The following is an 18,002-nucleotide window of genomic DNA, read 5'->3' on the forward strand; positions in this document are numbered from 1 at the left end:
ATGTCTTGGAAACAGCCAAATCCTCAACATTCCAGGACGCCAGCAAAATGCAACTCCTGAAAAAAGGGTAACGAATGCCATGTTGCAAAATAGTCCCCGCCTATGTTCCGCAAAGCAAACGCCATTGTTTTGAAAGTGTTCATCGGTATCGTGAAGAAATAAGATGCTTTGGAAAGCAAGTCGGGGATCAGGTTGATAGGAGGAAGATCGCACATATTGCATGGCCACGATCGTTGAAGTATTAGGAATGGCGTTCTCTAGGTCGAAAAGTTCCACTCTTTTGCCGTCTTGACAAAAGAAAACTGGCGAGTCCTGTCTTCAGAACAATATTAGGTACCAAGTTCGATCATGATGCGGTAAAATGCAAAACACTCACCATTGTCGAGCTATCTTTGCCCAGAATAACGGCCTGGTGGGAAAGTGTACTCGTCATCTATGTCCTCTTTGGCCGCCATGAGAGGTCCCCACTCCTTTTTTATCTCCTTCCATTGTTTCTTCAAGCGCTGGAGAGGTGAAGGATGTGACTTCTCCTGGGTGGCGTTGAGATCCTCAACGGAGGAGGATTGTGACAGGCTCGTTTTAGGAGTAGATTCCTGTGAATCAATATGTTCAGACATAATGTGTGGATAATTTGTAAAATTATTAATTTCTATCTCGATTTGTATTTGCACGGCGATCTCGCAGACTTTATATCTATCTTTATTCAGATAAGGATGACATCCATGGATGCAGGGGTTTTTTATTTGAAAACTGTGAACCGAGTCTTGTCCGACCGAATACCGAGATATCACCGCCGAGGTATCTCCGCGTCCTTGAGGCATTTGAGTTTTCCCTATTGAGTTGCGACCCTACAGATCTTCAAGATGTTTGAATTTTCGCATTGTTAGAAATGGTGGCTATTAGTGAGTTCTTATGTTCAAGCCAGAAGATCATCTCGTTGTTTTTAGAAGCTATTAAACCACACATATCATGCCATGTTTCTGGAGATGACCAGTAAGCACTACAGTGCATGCACACTAGAAAATACGAGTAGGTATGGAGTAGAGGAGTGAGGCGATCGTAGGAGAAAGAGAGAGAGGAAAATAATCTCGAAGGGAAGAGAAGTGAGCTATGAAACCGGTCTGGTACAGTGGGTCCTCTACCGATGAGTGCGGACACTACTAACACATAGCCTAAATCGCTTGCCGCGCTCCAATGACATTTTAATATATGTATAGCAGATTGATAAGACCTCGGGACGGCAGTTGTATACTCCAAGCGATCATACCTCTAGAGAATATGGTTTTATCATGAAGGGTAGAAGTCTAGAGTGATCCTTGGAAAAATTATGAGCAGTGGTTTCCTAATATATATCCTGGAGATAGCATCGAAGGGATGCTAGAAAATACAGAAAGTTGCCAAACGACACTAGAGTTTATCTCATCTTGCCTTCTGTTTTTTTCCTTCTCTTCTTTGAAAGTAATTTCCATAATTTAGACGCAACTATCTCAAATTATTGACCGAATGGATGTTCCTTTTTGAGTCATTTCCATCGCCATATGATGATTATCCATCGGTCGTTGAAATTACTATCCGCATGCGATGAGGCTCATCAATGTTGGAATCCTGACCAATTAAAGACGATACCGCTTATCCCCACCTATCCCCACCGGCCATGCCGCCAATAGGAGCTCCTGAACTAGCCCGCGGAGGATGCACCGCGGACTTTGCCGCGGTTCAAGTCACCATCAGACCATATAATCCAAAAATCTGTCCTTGATTGTAAAGTATTTAAAGCTCTCTTGAAGGTAGCGGACAAGGGACAGATAAGGAAGTTAAATTTCATTCGGGATCAATAAAGCCACTCAAAAACATGAAAAGCGAATCTGTAGTGATCATCGGGTAAGTGGGAGCTAAAACACACAACGCTGTTTCGGAGTCTTGATGCTAATTTTTATAAGGGCCGGCGTGATCGGGCTAAATGTAGCCCTCGTTCTCGCTGAAAAGGGCTATGGTCGATACACAACCATCGTTGCAGAGCATCTCCCAGGAGACACTTCGATAAATTACACTTCACCATGGTTCGTTACAATTCCTGCTGCCAGTTCAAATCCACGAAATATTAACCAGAGTTTAGGGCTGGTGCCAATTTCTCAGCTATTTCAGCAAGTGATCCGAACGCATTGCGATGGGACAAGCTTGGATATGAGTATCTTCTCGATCTTGCAGCCAAGGATGGGAAGAATGCGTTTGTGAAGGAAACACCTTCGGTGGAGTATTGGGATGAGTTACCATCCCGTGAGAAGATCGAATCGATGGCCGCCTATCTTAAAGATGTAAGTTATAGATGACTTCATTGCTTATCCCAGATGTGCTTATCGATATTACCATTGAACAGTTTAAGGAGATTGCCACACAAGACCTGCCAGCGGGTGTCGCATTTGGCATAGAGTTCACAACAATAACACTCAATGCACCAATGCACCTTCGGTATTTGTTCCAGAAGCTTACCCAAGAATATGGAGTGCGAGTAATTCGCAAAAAGTTGCCCCAAGTATCGTCCGGCTATCTCAGCAAGGATACTAAGGTGGTATTCAACTGCACCGGGAATGCAGCAAAAGAGTTACCGGGAGTCAAAGACTCAAAGTGCTTTCCCACCAGAGGTCAGATTCTACTTGCAAGAGCATCTCATGTTCAGCAAAACATCATGAGACATGGTAAGGACTATGAAACCTATGTGATCCCTCGACCATACTCGAACGGAAACGTTATCCTTGGTGGATTCATGCAAAAGAATGTTGGGTAAGTAGGGTCTATTCAGCTCTTGTGAGAACAACATTAGTCTATTGTTGTTTTCTCTTGGGTGTTCCATATGACAGTAGCTGAACTATATCGACAGTACACCAGATACCTTTGGAGAAGAGACAGAATCAATTCTGTCTCGAACAACGGCTTTACTTCCTGCTCTGAACTCGAACGAGACTGAGATCCTTGGTGCATTTGCTGGGCTACGTCCATCTCGCGAGGGTGGTGCTCGTGTAGCCAAGGAAAATGTGCAAGTAGGCGCTGCAGGACGCCGGGGGGTTGTTGTCCATAACTATGGTGCCGGTGGAACTGGCTACCAGGCGGGATACGGAATGGCGGTTGAGGCAGTCAATACTGTGACCGAGGAGATCAACGCACTTGATATTCAGTCCCGTCTTTAGATGCTGCTCCAAGTGTTCACCTTGGGTATATTTTTGTGATGTTATAATGTTTAGATTTCCTAGGCCAGGCCGAAGGATTGGTTTGATCGCCAAGGAGTCTACAGATTGGGATTTTGATTTAGCTTATAGAAAGAAGTTTTCAATTCATTATTCGTGTGGTATCGTCGTAAGTTACATAACAATCATATCGCCCCTTGTAAAACCCTCGGAAGTGATGTAGTGGTGCGATTACCGTAACTCTGCCGTGCTATTCATCCCACTCGCTTCATAGCTTGGGGGAGGACTGTCGTCGATATGGGAGTATATGACATTATCCTCATGATCACCATCATGTTGTGTCACGACAATTTTCGGTACAGGTCGCTCAGCTTTCACATTGGATAAGCATGGAAGCTCGAAGAGAGATATGGCACTCGTCTCAGATGGGAGTTCTGGGATCGCAGGAGCGACCATCGAGACCTCAGACGGAGAGAAGAATGATTCGTCCTTGCTCAAAGTGGTTGGTAGTGATTCAAGGTGCCCAAGAGCCGTCTCGAGTTTGTCATGAGAAAGAAGCATGCGGGATTCCTTTTTCAGGGCAAGTTCATAGTCACGGCGCTTCCAAATTTTGTGTTCTTGGGGCCTGGTTTGTCTAAACTGCTGCACAAACGCGGCTAAATCATTGGCGGCATTTTCGCCATCTGTGATGGTCGAGTCGATCCACTCAAGCTCGATCTCGCCTAGGACTGTCATTCTGTCATCCCGCAAGTGTCTTGTCTGCTTCGCTGTGGAGTTGACGAGTATGGCTGCTTCGTAAAACCCTCCTATCTGCTCCTCCGGAGATAGTGAAGAAACAGTGACAGAGACAGATTTGATTGATTGGACTCTTGTGGATGGTGACACGGGGGTTGGAGATGGGTTTATTGGTTGCGAGTTGAGTGCCCGTGAGTAAAACCGTGACTGTGAAAACATTTGCTCTTGGGGATTCACATCGCTTGCTGTAACATGCTGTTTCGTATCTTCAATGCGAGCGGCTCGGTATATCTGATCTGCTGATTGATTCCATTTTGACACCGATCGATATATTATCGATTTAGCTGACCGCTGACACCGATCCTTTGAATCATTCAATGTATCTGCTGATTTGTGCCATATTTCCATTGTCGATTGATGATAGCGATATTTTGAATCATCCCACATGGCTGTTGAACGACCGACGAGGTTCCTTGTCGATCGCTGCAATTTCCCTGTCAACTGGCTTTTTGGCCGGTGTGCGAGGTCGGTGGGTGCCATTTTCAGACAAATGCACTTCTATGAAAAATGATTTTTTTTTGGATTTGGATGTCTCAGAGAAAGGTGAGATCTGACAGGCAGTTGAAATCTGAACGAGAAACGTGGAAGAAATACAAGGTATATAAGTTTCCAATATCAACTCAGCCTTACTTTGTAGGCTATACGGATCCTCGGAAATTAAAGAGGGCTTTCTCCCAATCAATCACATTCAAACATGTTGGTTGCCAGCAGAGCATGGCGATGCTAGAAGGCTGTGTGCTGATAGGCAACGTGGTTAGCACTGGAGTGTAGATCCACGTTCATCATTGGTCAACTTTTTGGGCGTCGCTAAATTTGGCTGTGGATGGTGGGGCCCATGGGGGCCAAACTGCCTGGGGGCTTGTGCTGCCCAATTGGCGTGGACTCTAAAAGTTCGAATTTCAAAGTATAGTGGTCGATACGAGGTTGCCTCAGACCATAATAGCCCATAAGAATCCATGATCAGGGCTCACATTGATTACCGAGTAATAGTACTTCCTAAGGATGAGATACATTTCCTCTTGAATCTTGAAGTAGGGATTATTTCAAACCACGTGATATCATGTGACATCACGTGCTCTCTCGGCAATTGATGTCATTTAATAACAGTTCCTCCCATATTTCCCCGGATTATTTATCATGGCCGTAATTGATGGAAATTCTTCAGATGAAAGACCCTCAAATTAGTCCAGAATAAGGTCAATCCCGGCGGGATAACCCCGGAGCATTATATACTTTTAGGAATCAACTCTCATTTTTGACAGAATCGAGTTATAAAAGCAGCATGATGCTGCCAATCAAGATAGAATACCAGTTAGCTCCGGCATACCAATCATGAGAATTCCACAAGTTTTTGCCTTTGCTGCAGCTGTAGCTGCAGTGACAATCCCACGCTCCAAGCACTCTTCTCCCACCCCGTTCACAAATGTGACCATCTTCTCACCACCTTCGGACTACATCGTTCCACGGACACTTTACCCGCGAAACGAGCAGCTTCCCAACGGTGACCTTCTTGCAACATGGGAAAACTACTCCCCAGAGCCACCGGCTGTCTACTTTCCCATCTACCGTTCCAAGGACCACGGAAAGACCTGGAAGGAGATCTCCAAGGTCCACGACACTGTCAACGGATATGGCCTACGCTACCAGCCGTTCCTCTACTCTCTGCCCGAGCGCGTCGGCTCATTCAAAAAAGGCACTCTACTTCTGGCCGGTAGTAGTATTCCGACTGACCTGTCATCCACAAACATCGATCTTTACGCGTCACAGAACGACGGCTTAACTTGGAAGTTTGTCAGTCATATTGCTGCAGGAGGAGAGGCGGTGCCGAACAATGGACTGACTCCTGTGTGGGAGCCATTCCTACTTGCCCAGTATGTTCTTTCTGCTGTACCTTGAAATAGCTTGCTAACTCCATTCACAGCAAGGGCAAGCTGATTTGTTATTACGCCGATCAGCGGGACAATGCAACTTACGGACAGGCAATAAGTCACCAGGTCTCAACTGATCTGAAGAACTGGGGGCCTGTTGTAGAGGATGTTGGCTATCCGACATATACCGACCGACCCGGCATGCCAGTTGTAACCAAGGTAAGCTAACTGAAGACGCTGGTTCAATTACGATTGCCATGCCCGGAGAATGCTAACCTTTCTAGCTCCCGAACGGTCAATACTTCTATGTCTATGAATATGGCTCTTTCTTCGGTACCTCAAGCTACTCATTCCCTCTGTACTACCGTTTGTCGTCCGACCCCGAAAAGATTGCCTCCGCCCCGGGCCAGCGTCTGGTTGTCTCGAGTGGTACTAAGCCGACATCTTCGCCATACGCTGTGTGGACACCTTATGGTGGTAAAAATGGCACCATCATTGTCAGCTCCGGTACACAGAGTACTTTGTTCATTAACAAGGCTCTTGGTGAAGGGGAGTGGACAGAGATCGCTTCGCCCCAAGAACACGGCTACTCACGGTCTCTGCGGGTACTGTCTGGGAATGGAGGTCGTTACCTGGCTGTGCATTCTGCAGGAGTGCTACTCGGCACCAACAATCGGGTCTCAGTAAGTGTGATGGATTTGAAAGAGGTATTGTGAGCTAAAAGGCAATTTGTGGCGGCGGAGGATTCATACTAGCTGCTGTTCAAGTGCGACTTGTGATCGGACTTGTGATCGTTTGATCGTTTTAAGTGATGTGACCCATTGTTAGATATGTGTTGGTGTTTGATCGAGAAGAAATCTAGATTTTGGTGAAGGACTTCGTTACAAATAGATCGCCATCGAACAAGCTTTGCGCAGTATCAATAACCTTGGAATACTGTAAGGACATAGTATGCTAAACATGAATGCTAAGCCCAAATATGAAATAGTAGCAGCCAATCAAATCAAATCGAACTCAACTATATGTACTCAATACCAAAAAGGACAACCAACCGATACCGAACCCGAGCCTTGAGGGGGAGCACTAAAAGGCACAATCAATGCCACTCCCCCAATACTGAAACCGAATTTATCGGAGTAAACTATGCTTGAATGGCAAAAAGATCAACATGCCTGACGATGCAAGGTAAGCTGACGGGATGAGTCAAAAGGGTCCAGCCATCCAGCCCCATATTTTAGGCAGCGATCTCCCGCCCTTTCCATATTTCTCTCTCCACAATCAGCCTCATTTCCACACATCCCCAGCCATGTTAGACTGCTCTGTGGAAGAGGATGCCTTTGGCCCAATTGTCGCTCCTTCTTGCCTGAACGGATTTGACTTCACCCTCTTGTTTGAAGAGATTATTCTTACCCTTGCGCCGATCGGTCTTGTCTGTTTGGCAGCATCAATTCGCATTCGGAGGCTTTCCGGCGTCCCTGAAAAAGTCAATCGGTCATGGTTGTATGCCGCAAAGGAGGTATAGAGCCCTATAAACTCCAAGCTCTTATATATCCCCACAGTCCTTGCGCTAACCAGCATCACGCAGTTATCATGGCTGTTTTACATAGGATGCCATATGGCCATGCTAGCTCTCTGGTGTCAACCTGTCACATTCAAAACAAGAGCAACTGTACTTACAACTTTTGCGGCTGTGCTCATTTCCCTTCCTCTGGCCTACTTGTCTCATCTTGAGCACCTCCGCTCGATACGCCCATCCACAGTGATCAATGTCTTCCTTGTATTTACCCTGCTGTTCGACCTCGTACGCCTTCGAACTCTGTATTTTATGCCCACCACTCAAACTGTGACCATACTTTTTGCGATATCGTGGGTCATCAAAGCGATAATTCTCAGTTTGGAGGCGACAGAAAAGAGGTCTTTGCTCAAAAAGAGATACCAAAATAGCCCGATCGAGTCGACCAGTGGCGTGCTGAATCGCGCTATATTTTGGTGGCTGAATGAACTACTTTGGCGCGGGTCAAAAGATATTTTGACAGTTGACAGCCTTCCTGCTCTCGACAACGACATCAGAGCTGCTTCAAATCCCCAGTCTCTCCTTGAAAGATGGGACAAAGGTGAGCTTTCGAGATACGTACAACGTATTTTTGTTGTACCATAGATTAACCTACATTTCTAGCCGACAAATATCATCGAAATTCACTCTTATGGACCTTCGTATCTCACTACAAATGGGCCTTTCTGGAGGGTGTTTTACCCCGGCTTGCATATACGGGTTTTTGCTTTGCACAGCCTTTTCTCGTCGAGCGCGTACTCAATTTTATGACTGAACCAGAACACGTTAACTCCGCCAACTATGCCTACGGACTCATTGGTGCCTACGCCATTGTATATCTCGGCATCGCCGTATGTAGCCTTTCATGGCCTGGTGAAAATTCTACTGATTCTGGTACCATCCATAGATCTCATATGCTGCTTATGAGCATAAGACGTACCGCGTTATTACTATGGTCCGAGGAAGTTTAGTCACACTCATCTTCAGCAAAACTCTACGAATGAGCACTACGGCTATCTCAGATACTGCTGCCATCACCCTGATGAGTACCGACATCGAACGAATCGGAAGCGGTCTCAGAGAGATGCACGAGTTATACTCCAACGTTACCGAGGTTGTATTGGCCTTGTGGTTGTTAGCACGACTGCTGAATGTAGCAACAATTGCGTCCACCGCGGTTGTTGTCGGTACGTCCTCACAATATTCTTCTTATTTTGCAAGACCATTTGATTGACTTGGCCATGAATCAGTATGTTTGGCTGCAGGTGTCCCATTGGCAGTTGCTTGTGGAAAAGCACAAGGCATATGGCTCGAGGCTGTCGAAGAGCGGGTGACTGTTACTTCAAAGGTTCTCGGGGTGATGAAAAACATCAAGATGACTGGCTTGACAGAGACTGTCTCCAGCAGTCTTCGGGATTTGCGATCTGCCGAAATCGATGCTTCGTTTCTATTTCGACTCTACGAAACATTGGGGATTACACTAGGTATGTTCGGGTCCAGCTGTGAGATTTTCGCTAATTATATAGGGTATGCCTCTTCATCCTTAGCCCCGCTGTTTGGATTTGGTGTTTATGTTATTCTTGCCCGAGCGAACGACACAACTCCACTAACGAATGGTCTGGCGTTTTCTGCGCTGACACTCTTTTCGTTGCTGGATCAGCCAATGGGCTCCATCGTGAATGGCTCAGAGGATCTGATGGCGGTGGTCAACTGCTTTCAGCGGATCCAAAAGCACATGATGGAAACGGAAAGAGTCGACCATCGACTGAAGCACGATCCTCGAGCGTCCCAATCAGCGCAAAGCTCTAGCAGATCACCTTTGATTGAGGCAGATTCCTCGGCCTGGGAACAATACATCGAGCCCTGTGCTATCATTCAAAACGTCTCTGCAGCTTGGTCAATTGACACTGAGCCGGTACTGAAAGACCTAAACATTGACATCCAAGAGTCCAAGATTACAATGGTTGTTGGGCCTGTTGGGAGTGGCAAGTCTACTTTTTTGAAGATGCTCATGGGAGAGACCCCAGAATGTTCTGGTTCAATTTCTACCAGCTTCACTCATGCCGCATATTGCAGTCAGTCGCCGTGGATTACATTCGGAACAATCCAAGAGAATATTGTTGGTGCATCGCCATGGGATCGACCCTGGTACGACCAGATTACCAAGGTATGCGCTTTAAAAGCCGACTTCCAACAACTTCCTGCAGGGGATCAGACGAAAGTCGGCGTTCGGGGTTCTCGACTCAGTGGTGGACAGCAAATGCGCGTGGTATGTAAGTCTATCTCTGCACATGTAAGAACTTGAATTAACAAAAAGTTCTCTAGGCGCTTGCGCGGGCTCTTTATTCGAAAGAACCTGTTCTTATTTTAGATGACGCTTTAACGGGTCTTGACCGAGAAACCGAAAGGATAATTCTAGAGAATTTGTTTGCTGAAGATGGTTTCATGAAACGTTCTCGGCAAACAGTAATTATGGGAACAAACTCAGGTGTGTATATGCCCTATATCTATGGAAGCCATTCAGTAAGCTTATTTTCACAGCGCATCATCTTCTTTATGCCGATAACGTCATCGCGTTGGATGAAGATGGGAGAATAATCCAACATGGATCGTATAGTGATCTCATGAATTCTGCCGGCTATATCAGAATGCTCTCCGATGGTGTTCACTCGGCCAACAGCACTTCCCGAGCCCCTGATGTTGTATTGGATGACGAAACGTTGCGGGAATTGAACTTGGATGGCCAACATACGGATTTAAGTCGACGGACTGGTGACTGGACTGTCTATCGCTTTTATTTTCAGAACATTGGCTGGCCTCTTCTGTCTGTCTTCCTTGCGTTATGTGTTCTCTTTATTCTCGGTCTCAGCTTTCCTCGTCAGTATCAACAAGCCTACCTAAACAGCTGGTTCCACGCGTTGCTAACCGTCTATACAGAAATATGGTTGCAGTGGTGGACTAGTGCCAATGAGCAGCATCCCAACGAACATGTTTATTATTGGTTAAGTGTATATGCTGCACTTGGTTTCTTCTCACTTCTAACTACCTTTGCTGGCACTTGGTATGATTCCGATATTGTTTTTCAATCAACTCTTCTTCTTGACTAACTCTGTATAGGGTCCTCGGCATGATCATACAGCCCAGAACATCTCGTCGGTTCCACGAGATTATCTTGCGTACTACACTAGGGTAAGAGAGGGCAACGATTATTGATTGTTACTTGTTTTAACCTTTGATCCAGAGCGACAACGTCCTTTTTGACTTCTACCGATATTGGAAACACTACAAATAGGTCAGCATGCTATTCTTCCATAAAAGTTTGCTCATTTTATTAATATGATTTATTATTTACAGATTTAGTCAAGATCTCGAACTCATTGACAACGAGCTGCCTTCAGCCTTGGAGCTAACAGTCAATGCTGCGCTAAGCTGTGTTATAGAAGGATTTTTAGTCTTTGTTGGCTCTTCTTATGTCACAGCAGCAGTTATCCCAGCCTGCGTCCTGTTGGTATACTACGTGGCAAAGTTCTACGTCCAGACCTCTCGTCAAATGCGTCTGCTAGACATTGAAGCCAAAGCACCTTTATTCTCGCAATTCTTAGAAGCCCTCAGCGGTCTCCCCAGCATTCGAGCCTACGGCTGGACAGAGGATTACCAGCGCCGTAATCAAATTGCCCTCGACGCTTCCCAGCGCCCTTCCTATCTGCTTTATTGTATTCAGCGCTGGATTGGACTTGTGTTAGATCTGATAGTGGCATGTATTGCTGTCATCGTTATCGCTGTTGCAATCTCGATGAAGGGCAGCCCTTCCATGAACCTATTGGGCATCGCGTTATTCAATATTGTCAACTTCAGTGGCACCCTTCAGACTCTTGTGACATACTGGATTGGATTGGAAACCTCTATTGGAGCCGTTGCTAGAATTCGCTCATATGTGCTACAAGCCACCACCGAGGATTTGGACTCCGAAACAGAGGCCGTTCCCGAAGACTGGCCTCAGCAGGGTGGTATTGATATCACTGGCCTTTCAGCATCTTACGAGTATGCTCTTGAAAATTTTTTAGTTTTGTTCGGATATATGCTGACCGGTCTTTCAGTGCCTCTGTGGAGCCTGTTCTTATTGGAATTGATCTCAGAATTCACCCTGGTGAAAAGGTTGCTCTCTGCGGCAGGACTGGCAGGTTTGTGTCGTCCCACATCAAGAGAAATATGTTGCATCAACGCTCACTGATTTATATTTCAGCGGGAAATCCTCCCTTGTTTCGGCAATTCTGCGAATACTAGAGCTGAATAGCGGCACGATTCTCATTGATGGTATAGACATCTCAAAAGTCTCCAGAGCACACGTTCGGTCCAGAATCAACACCATTCCACAACAGCCCTTTTTCCTCCATGGCACGGTACGGCTAAACGCCAACCCCGAGGGAAATGCGACTGATGAAACAATTATTGCCTCCCTCCGAGCAGTCAATCTATGGTCCTATATTCAACTCAAAGGAGGGCTGGATGTCGATATGTCTGATGATTTTCTGTCTCATGGGCAGCAACAGCTTTTCTGCCTTGCAAGAGCACTTTGCAAGTCCAGCAATATTATCATTATGGACGAGGCCACTAGCAGGTATGTGGAAAAGCAACGGATATACGACCTTTCGCTAAAATATCTTGCAGTGTGGACTCGGAAACAGATACGCTCATGCAAACCGTCATCCGTACGCAATTCAAGAATCAAACTGTCATCGCCATTGCGCACAAACTGCATACAATTCTAGACTTTGACAAAGTTGCTCTCATGGAAAACGGCAAAATTGTGGAGTTCGATACACCCAAGGCGCTTTTATCAAAGAAGGGGTCGGCTTTTAGGACTTTGTTGGAGGCTTTTCATGACAGTCCCAAAGAATAGATATGGGATGATCCTTGGAATGTGTTTGGTTCGTGGTTTGAGACTAGAGATAATCTCACGAAGTTTTAAACCGAGTTATAGATCAATATGTCGCAAACTTCCCACGGCACAATTTGACTCCAGACCCCAACCAATCCAAAGCTAACTCACACGGCTATAGATGGTAAAAAAATTTGTTGTGTCCACTATAAAAAGATAAAACAAGTGAGCCGATCTACTATACTGTCTTGTATTAAGGCCACAGCTCTGGCTTGATGCTATTAAGATATATAACGCTCTATTATAAATGATATGGGAGATCTCATGAAGTACTAAATGTTTCATTGGCGGACCTAGCTACCGCTACTAAAAACGAGAGATCACACTGCTGTGCGTAGGGGAACTGTGGACATCATTATTTTGGCGTCCTGGTAGCCGGCTGCTCCGACGAAGCTGGGTACTCCCTTTTGTACATGGTCTGGGGATTGTATCCCGCAGCATGAGCGAAAATTTTCACCAGCATCGAAACAATATCTTGAGCACTGTGGACCCAGTGGTAAGTCTTTTCAATCCACTACAAAATCCATTAGTGATATTATAGCAAGTTTCACGATGATTTCTTACCTCCCCATTTGGGCGAATCCGGATAAACACCCACTCATAACTGTCCGTTGCGATTCCGTACACAGACTTGTCTCTAACTTTGGATTGCTTTCTTTTTTCGTGGATCATCGCTATTCATATTAGCAGTAAGCCACGTATGATGGAAATCAAAATCACTTACCCATATACGCGAGACAATGCAACATACCGCGTTTAAGAAAATGCGGTCTTTCCGCTTCAATAATAGCCACATTAGTCCCATATTTATTAGGTAGGCCATACGAAAGCGAGTAGTCAACGATGCCGGAAAGCTTCACCAGTCGGTTATCGCTTTTCCAATCGAATTTTATCTGGCGTTCGAATTTCAGGTGAATAGACTTGAGTAATGCGGAGGAGACAGTAGATGAGGCTGACACAGTGGAGGTATGGAGCTGTGCAACAAACTCGCGCTTCATCTTCGCCATAGTTGTCAAGATGATCACATTAATTCGAGATCTTATCAACGCCTCGCTTTTAGGTGAGCTGCCAGTTGCCATATCATAGTCTGCGAGGATAGAACCTATACAAGTTAGTGTCGAAGCATATCCATGTCAATAATCAAACTTACCTAGATGAGGAGGAAGAGAGACCTTTTCCGTCTTTCTGGGAGAAAGTTCGAACTCGGTGGGTGGACAGTGAGTGAGGTTAAAGTGATGCGGAATTTCAATCGGGTCAAGGTTGGTAATGGCGATTGTAGACATCTTTTCCTTTTTGCGCTTGGCACAATGTCTGAGAGGTTTGTTCTTTCGAGAGTCAACGATTTGCTCCATGGCTAGAAAAAAAGGTGTTCAACTAGTAGAAAGATTTGTAGGGGATGTCGAGGGTAGAAAAGATATAAAGAGGGATTAAATCTGACAGTCGACTACCTTCAGTTGAAATTTCCATGGATCGATAACATACCAAGGTTCGTGGGTTCGGCTTTTTTTTTTATTGTCTTTGTGTATGTACTTTTGAATATTCTATTGAATCTCTTTTTGAATGTCTTTTTAGATCTCTATATCTCTTTCTATATTTCTTTCTCCCATTGATAGTTAGAAAGATAAAGCATACGACTTCTAGGATTTTCATGTATAACATGTGCAGATATATGAAGTCTAATAGTCCGATGGTCAACCTTGGAAAGGCTCCGGTTTCTAAAAAGGGAAAGTATACTGTTGAGTCATATAACTTTTGCAGGTCATCTAGTCTTTTCTCTCTTCTCATAGAGTTCCATGATCTGTTCCTCAATTATTCAACTTTATTCAGCTTGGCTTTCTTCAAGATATTCAGTTGAAAATACTTTTTACAATGATTGAAAAAGACTGTGCAATTATCAAGGAGACCAAGGGACACCACCATATAGTGAAGGCCTTTGGTCTCTCGCCTACTAGATGGTGGAATAAGAGGCAACTCGACGCAAAACGCACCTGGAACATCCCAAATCATCTCGGTGAGTTTCAGCTAATTATCCACATGTTCGGTATTTGATTTGCTAACAACTGATTAGCGTGTTTATGGGACGACCTTGAGTTAATCACCGCTCGGGAGGGTGTCACACATCCGCTGTTCCCAATGAGAATAGAATCGCTTCTCCTCACGCTGCTCGCAGAAAATATCAAGAGAGGGTCATATCATCATGGAGGGCCCCTAGACTCACTCCACTGGAGCTTTCGGAAGCGAATATTCACGCCAGAAATGAAAGACGACCAAATTCTAGCTCCAGCGAATATCATCGACTACGTTTTGTGGTATGGCCACTGCTGGGAGCTCGAGACAAACATGATCGTTATGAAGTCTAAGAGACCGGTGCATCGGAGCTGGACTCTGCTTCAAAATATGTCGAGTATTCACCAGGCTCGCAAGCTAGCAGGAAGAGACGCAGTTATCTACGGTATTATAACCGATGGGTCGAAATGGGTATTCATGCATCTGAGTAATACATGTCGGGTAAGTGCTTACAAGTTTGAGGAAAGCCGGGACAATCTGTTTACTGAAACATTCTTTAGTATACAATCAAGGTGTTCTCTTGGGACAACGAGCGAGACCGGATAATTGCCCAGGCCCGGGATATAATCAACCAGGCAGCTGCTCTTCACAGAAAGCTACTGTCACGCTCGTCTCTGCCTACACCTACTGTCCATCAATTTAGGCGCTGTCAAATTAGAGAGATGCCTGCTCCATCCAATGGCTCTGGTGTTGAGAGTGGCTGCGTAATTGAGGAGAGTAGCTCTGAGACGGATATAGGACCCCTGGCCTGGTAAATTGCTGAAAATTCAAGTTTGGTATGTACGGCGGGCACGCTAGATAATGGAAATGTTTGAAATATCTCATAGCCGGTAATACCTCGATATTAAGGAAATCTTACAGTCCTTTCCTTTGCTCGCTTCTTTCACAGTTTCAGACTTACTATATAGTTAGTTAGTTACATGACAGTCTGTGCCTGAGGCATCAACTCTTTGCAAACCGATTAAACATACCTGCATTGCTATCCAATCACATGATGCCCTACACCGACAGACTGTAGGTCAACAGTGCTCCTGTGCTCCTGTGCTCCTCATTTCTGCCGTCGCTCAACATAGAAGCTCGCTTACATGTCTATCGCAACACTCCCCACGGAGCTTGTATGTGATATATGCGGCTATCTGGAGCTGGGCGACTGGATTGCGTTTCGGACCACCTGCCTTGCAGTGTACACGAAGTCGTTGGATGCTTTTGCAGAGCGGTATTGCAAAAGTATCGGTTTGATCCTCACTAGTCACAGTCTTCGTCGACTGGAAGAGCTTGCTGCAAATAATAGCTTCCGAACACGAGTTCAAGAGCTATGGGTTGTACCGTCCCTGTTTGGAGGCTTTTATGAGATGGATGTTGATTCCTTCAAGTCCTGCACTACTTCACATAGAGACATACCGCCTAAGACTGTTGCCCAGATCAATACTCAGCACACTGCATACCAGGATTTAGTGGCAGATCATCTCAGCATCATCGAATCCAATACTCTCAACAACGTCCTCAAAGAATGTATGGCACGTTTTGAGAACCTCACAGTCATTAGAATGCAACATAATGACTCGGACTTTTTCTGGAATTCAAATTCAATTGCGAAAGATGAGTTCCGCTGCCTCGGCTGGCACGGGGTAAAACACCAGCTTGGATTCAACCCATTCGGATTGAACCTCAGAAAACCCATACACAACCTCTGGAAGACCAGAGCAAAGGATCATGCTATGGCTTTTTCGGCTCTCCTAGAGGCAGCGGTTGCCTCGAATACAAAACTCAAAAAGTTAGACATATGCAACGATGAACATTGTGCTCTGCCCCCTTCGGATATTACACTCAAACTCACACACAAATCCCTGCTTTTCTCCCTGGAAGGATTAGAACATCTGCACCTCTGTATCTGCATCTGGGAAGTACAGTCAGATGATTCTACCCTCAGATATCTCATCGATATCCCTATAATAGTTGCACCAAGCCTCAAGGTCCTAACATTCTCCCAGTGGGACCGAAACGGTGTAATGAGCCCTCATTATTTTATCGACCTCTCCCAACGTATCAACTTCACCCAGCTAGTTGAACTCGATCTTTATTGGATTGAAATCACCTATGACACCTTAAAGGCATTTTTGCGCACCGCAATGCCGACTTTGAGGTCTCTTGCCCTACAGTCCTTGAACTTGAGGGGTGCAGCCCCAATGGACACCGACAGTGGCCATAACCTGTCAAGATGGGATTCTCTAGAGATGAATGAGGAGAGCAGTGCTGCTTGGCGACAGGTTTGGAATTTCCTCGGAGATGAAGCCTCGCTACAGTCTCTTTCCTTGAAAGAACTCGGTTATCGAGGTCATCGTCTACATTTACGCGATAATTTGAGCAATCTCAGCGGATCTTCCGAGCCGAATGGGCCAATAATTGCTGTCTTCGACGCCGAGCGAGCTAGTGTTTCCTTTAAGGACTGGGTCACTCAGCTACAAACAGGGCCACCACGGGGACCGCGTATGTGTTATGATACCATGCCAGGGAAAGATTATACCGCACAAATGGTTTGATCTGAAATCCTCACGAGGAATTGCTACAATAGATTGAACGAATCTAAACTGTAAGCACAACTTTCCCTCGACACTCAACCCTCCCGACATAATCATAAGCCTCACACGGTCAATCCGTCCAGCAAAAAACACAGAACCTCTCCCCTCACCTCAACAAAACACAACTCCTAAAAAAAGCCATCCCTTCTCACATCCTTCACATACACCTCGACAAAATCAAAACTCGTCGGGTCAATATCAAGACACTTCTTTCCTTCAAAACCCCAAACACCTCGCCTCGCGAACAACTCCTCACCAAATCAGCAACATCAAACCTGCCCTACCCACCAGCTGAGCACTCAACCCTCCATACTCAGCAACCTCGGCAGCCGCAAATGTCTTGAAAAACGCCATATTCCTCTCAACAGATCCAACCACCCACGACAATATGAATCCCAGCACACACAGCAAGCTGTACAAGAAAACCGCAAACCCCACCCTCACCAGCAACAAACACACGTTGTTCCAACTGATAAGCATGGTGATAATTCTTGTCCTGATGACGCTGTGGTTCCGACATCGCACGCCCGCCCAGAAGCGGAAGCGGAAGATTCGCATGCACAAAGAACGCCTCGTACGCCGTCTGCGCGCTAAGCGGTAATTCAATGCCGCTGCCTCTTCACACCCGAGACCCGCTGGTTAGTCTGCGACTTCGTCTGTTGTCGTGAGCGCGTGTGATGCCCATGTTGGGCGCAGTCTGCGGAAGTCATGCCGAAGACGGCTTGGGGGAGTTGTTGAACGTGGGGATATGGTTGTTACTGTCATTGCCCCGGATTGGGTAGGGTTGGTGGTATGGCTCGGGCTTTGTGGGGATGTCATGGATTATTGATGTTGCTTTGATGGGGAGTAGGGGTTGGTTTGGGTTGGGAGTTAGGAGTTATGATGGGGAATAGGATGATGGGAAGTGTGGTGCTTGACTTGCATTTTAAGGGTTTGTCGGTATGGATTTATGAGAGAGAAAGGGTTCAGCGGCATATTGAATGGATATCTGGCTTTCATGTCCGAGTCGAAGTATGGTTC

At 45.8% G+C, this 18,002-nt stretch overlaps 8 protein-coding genes across 8 annotated transcripts; 5 read left to right on the forward strand and 3 right to left on the reverse strand.

Moving 5' to 3' along the window:
* Positions 1-386: 386 nt before the first annotated feature.
* Positions 387-617, reverse strand: N7517_002542 (uncharacterized protein; the record flags this gene model as incomplete). Its single annotated transcript, XM_056720272.1, has 1 exon — positions 387-617. One exon carries the CDS (start codon positions 615-617, stop codon positions 387-389), a length of 231 nt encoding a protein of 76 aa, XP_056584407.1.
* Positions 618-1,852: 1,235 nt separating this feature from the next.
* N7517_002543 (FAD-dependent oxidoreductase) lies at positions 1,853-3,185 on the forward strand (the record flags this gene model as incomplete). Its single annotated transcript, XM_056720273.1, has 5 exons — positions 1,853-1,881; positions 1,941-2,060; positions 2,117-2,315; positions 2,378-2,781; positions 2,879-3,185. The coding sequence occupies 5 exons, from the start codon at positions 1,853-1,855 to the stop codon at positions 3,183-3,185; spliced, it is 1,059 nt and encodes a 352-aa protein (XP_056584408.1).
* Positions 3,186-3,413: 228 nt separating this feature from the next.
* N7517_002544 (uncharacterized protein) lies at positions 3,414-4,457 on the reverse strand (the record flags this gene model as incomplete). Its single annotated transcript, XM_056720274.1, has 1 exon — positions 3,414-4,457. One exon carries the CDS (start codon positions 4,455-4,457, stop codon positions 3,414-3,416), a length of 1,044 nt encoding a protein of 347 aa, XP_056584409.1.
* Positions 4,458-5,309: 852 nt separating this feature from the next.
* On the forward strand, positions 5,310-12,297 carry N7517_002545 (uncharacterized protein; the record flags this gene model as incomplete). Its single annotated transcript, XM_056720275.1, has 18 exons — positions 5,310-5,848; positions 5,899-6,064; positions 6,130-6,528; positions 7,008-7,030; positions 7,088-7,361; positions 7,431-7,959; positions 8,022-8,248; positions 8,305-8,584; positions 8,648-8,881; positions 8,924-9,666; positions 9,723-9,885; positions 9,939-10,458; positions 10,515-10,586; positions 10,639-10,689; positions 10,752-11,438; positions 11,495-11,578; positions 11,641-12,015; positions 12,066-12,297. 18 exons carry the CDS (start codon positions 5,310-5,312, stop codon positions 12,295-12,297), a joined length of 5,598 nt encoding a protein of 1,865 aa, XP_056584410.1.
* A 394-nt stretch (positions 12,298-12,691) lies between these two features.
* On the reverse strand, positions 12,692-13,688 carry N7517_002546 (uncharacterized protein; the record flags this gene model as incomplete). Its single annotated transcript, XM_056720276.1, has 4 exons — positions 12,692-12,850; positions 12,901-13,010; positions 13,061-13,438; positions 13,487-13,688. The coding sequence occupies 4 exons, from the start codon at positions 13,686-13,688 to the stop codon at positions 12,692-12,694; spliced, it is 849 nt and encodes a 282-aa protein (XP_056584411.1).
* Positions 13,689-14,592: 904 nt separating this feature from the next.
* On the forward strand, positions 14,593-15,158 carry N7517_002547 (uncharacterized protein; the record flags this gene model as incomplete). The annotated part of the gene is made up of 2 exons (XM_056720277.1): positions 14,593-14,844; positions 14,904-15,158. 2 exons carry the CDS (start codon positions 14,593-14,595, stop codon positions 15,156-15,158), a joined length of 507 nt encoding a protein of 168 aa, XP_056584412.1.
* Positions 15,159-15,488: 330 nt separating this feature from the next.
* Positions 15,489-16,943, forward strand: N7517_002548 (uncharacterized protein; the record flags this gene model as incomplete). Its single annotated transcript, XM_056720278.1, has 1 exon — positions 15,489-16,943. One exon carries the CDS (start codon positions 15,489-15,491, stop codon positions 16,941-16,943), a length of 1,455 nt encoding a protein of 484 aa, XP_056584413.1.
* A 427-nt stretch (positions 16,944-17,370) lies between these two features.
* On the forward strand, positions 17,371-17,583 carry N7517_002549 (uncharacterized protein; the record flags this gene model as incomplete). The annotated part of the gene is made up of 1 exon (XM_056720279.1): positions 17,371-17,583. The coding sequence occupies one exon, from the start codon at positions 17,371-17,373 to the stop codon at positions 17,581-17,583; it is 213 nt and encodes a 70-aa protein (XP_056584414.1).
* Positions 17,584-18,002: the final 419 nt, after the last annotated feature.

Source organism: Penicillium concentricum (assembly GCF_028827145.1).
Source record: "Penicillium concentricum strain IBT 3081 chromosome Unknown utg000001l_segment0_segment0, whole genome shotgun sequence".
Taxonomy (NCBI): Eukaryota; Fungi; Ascomycota; class Eurotiomycetes; order Eurotiales; family Aspergillaceae; genus Penicillium; species Penicillium concentricum.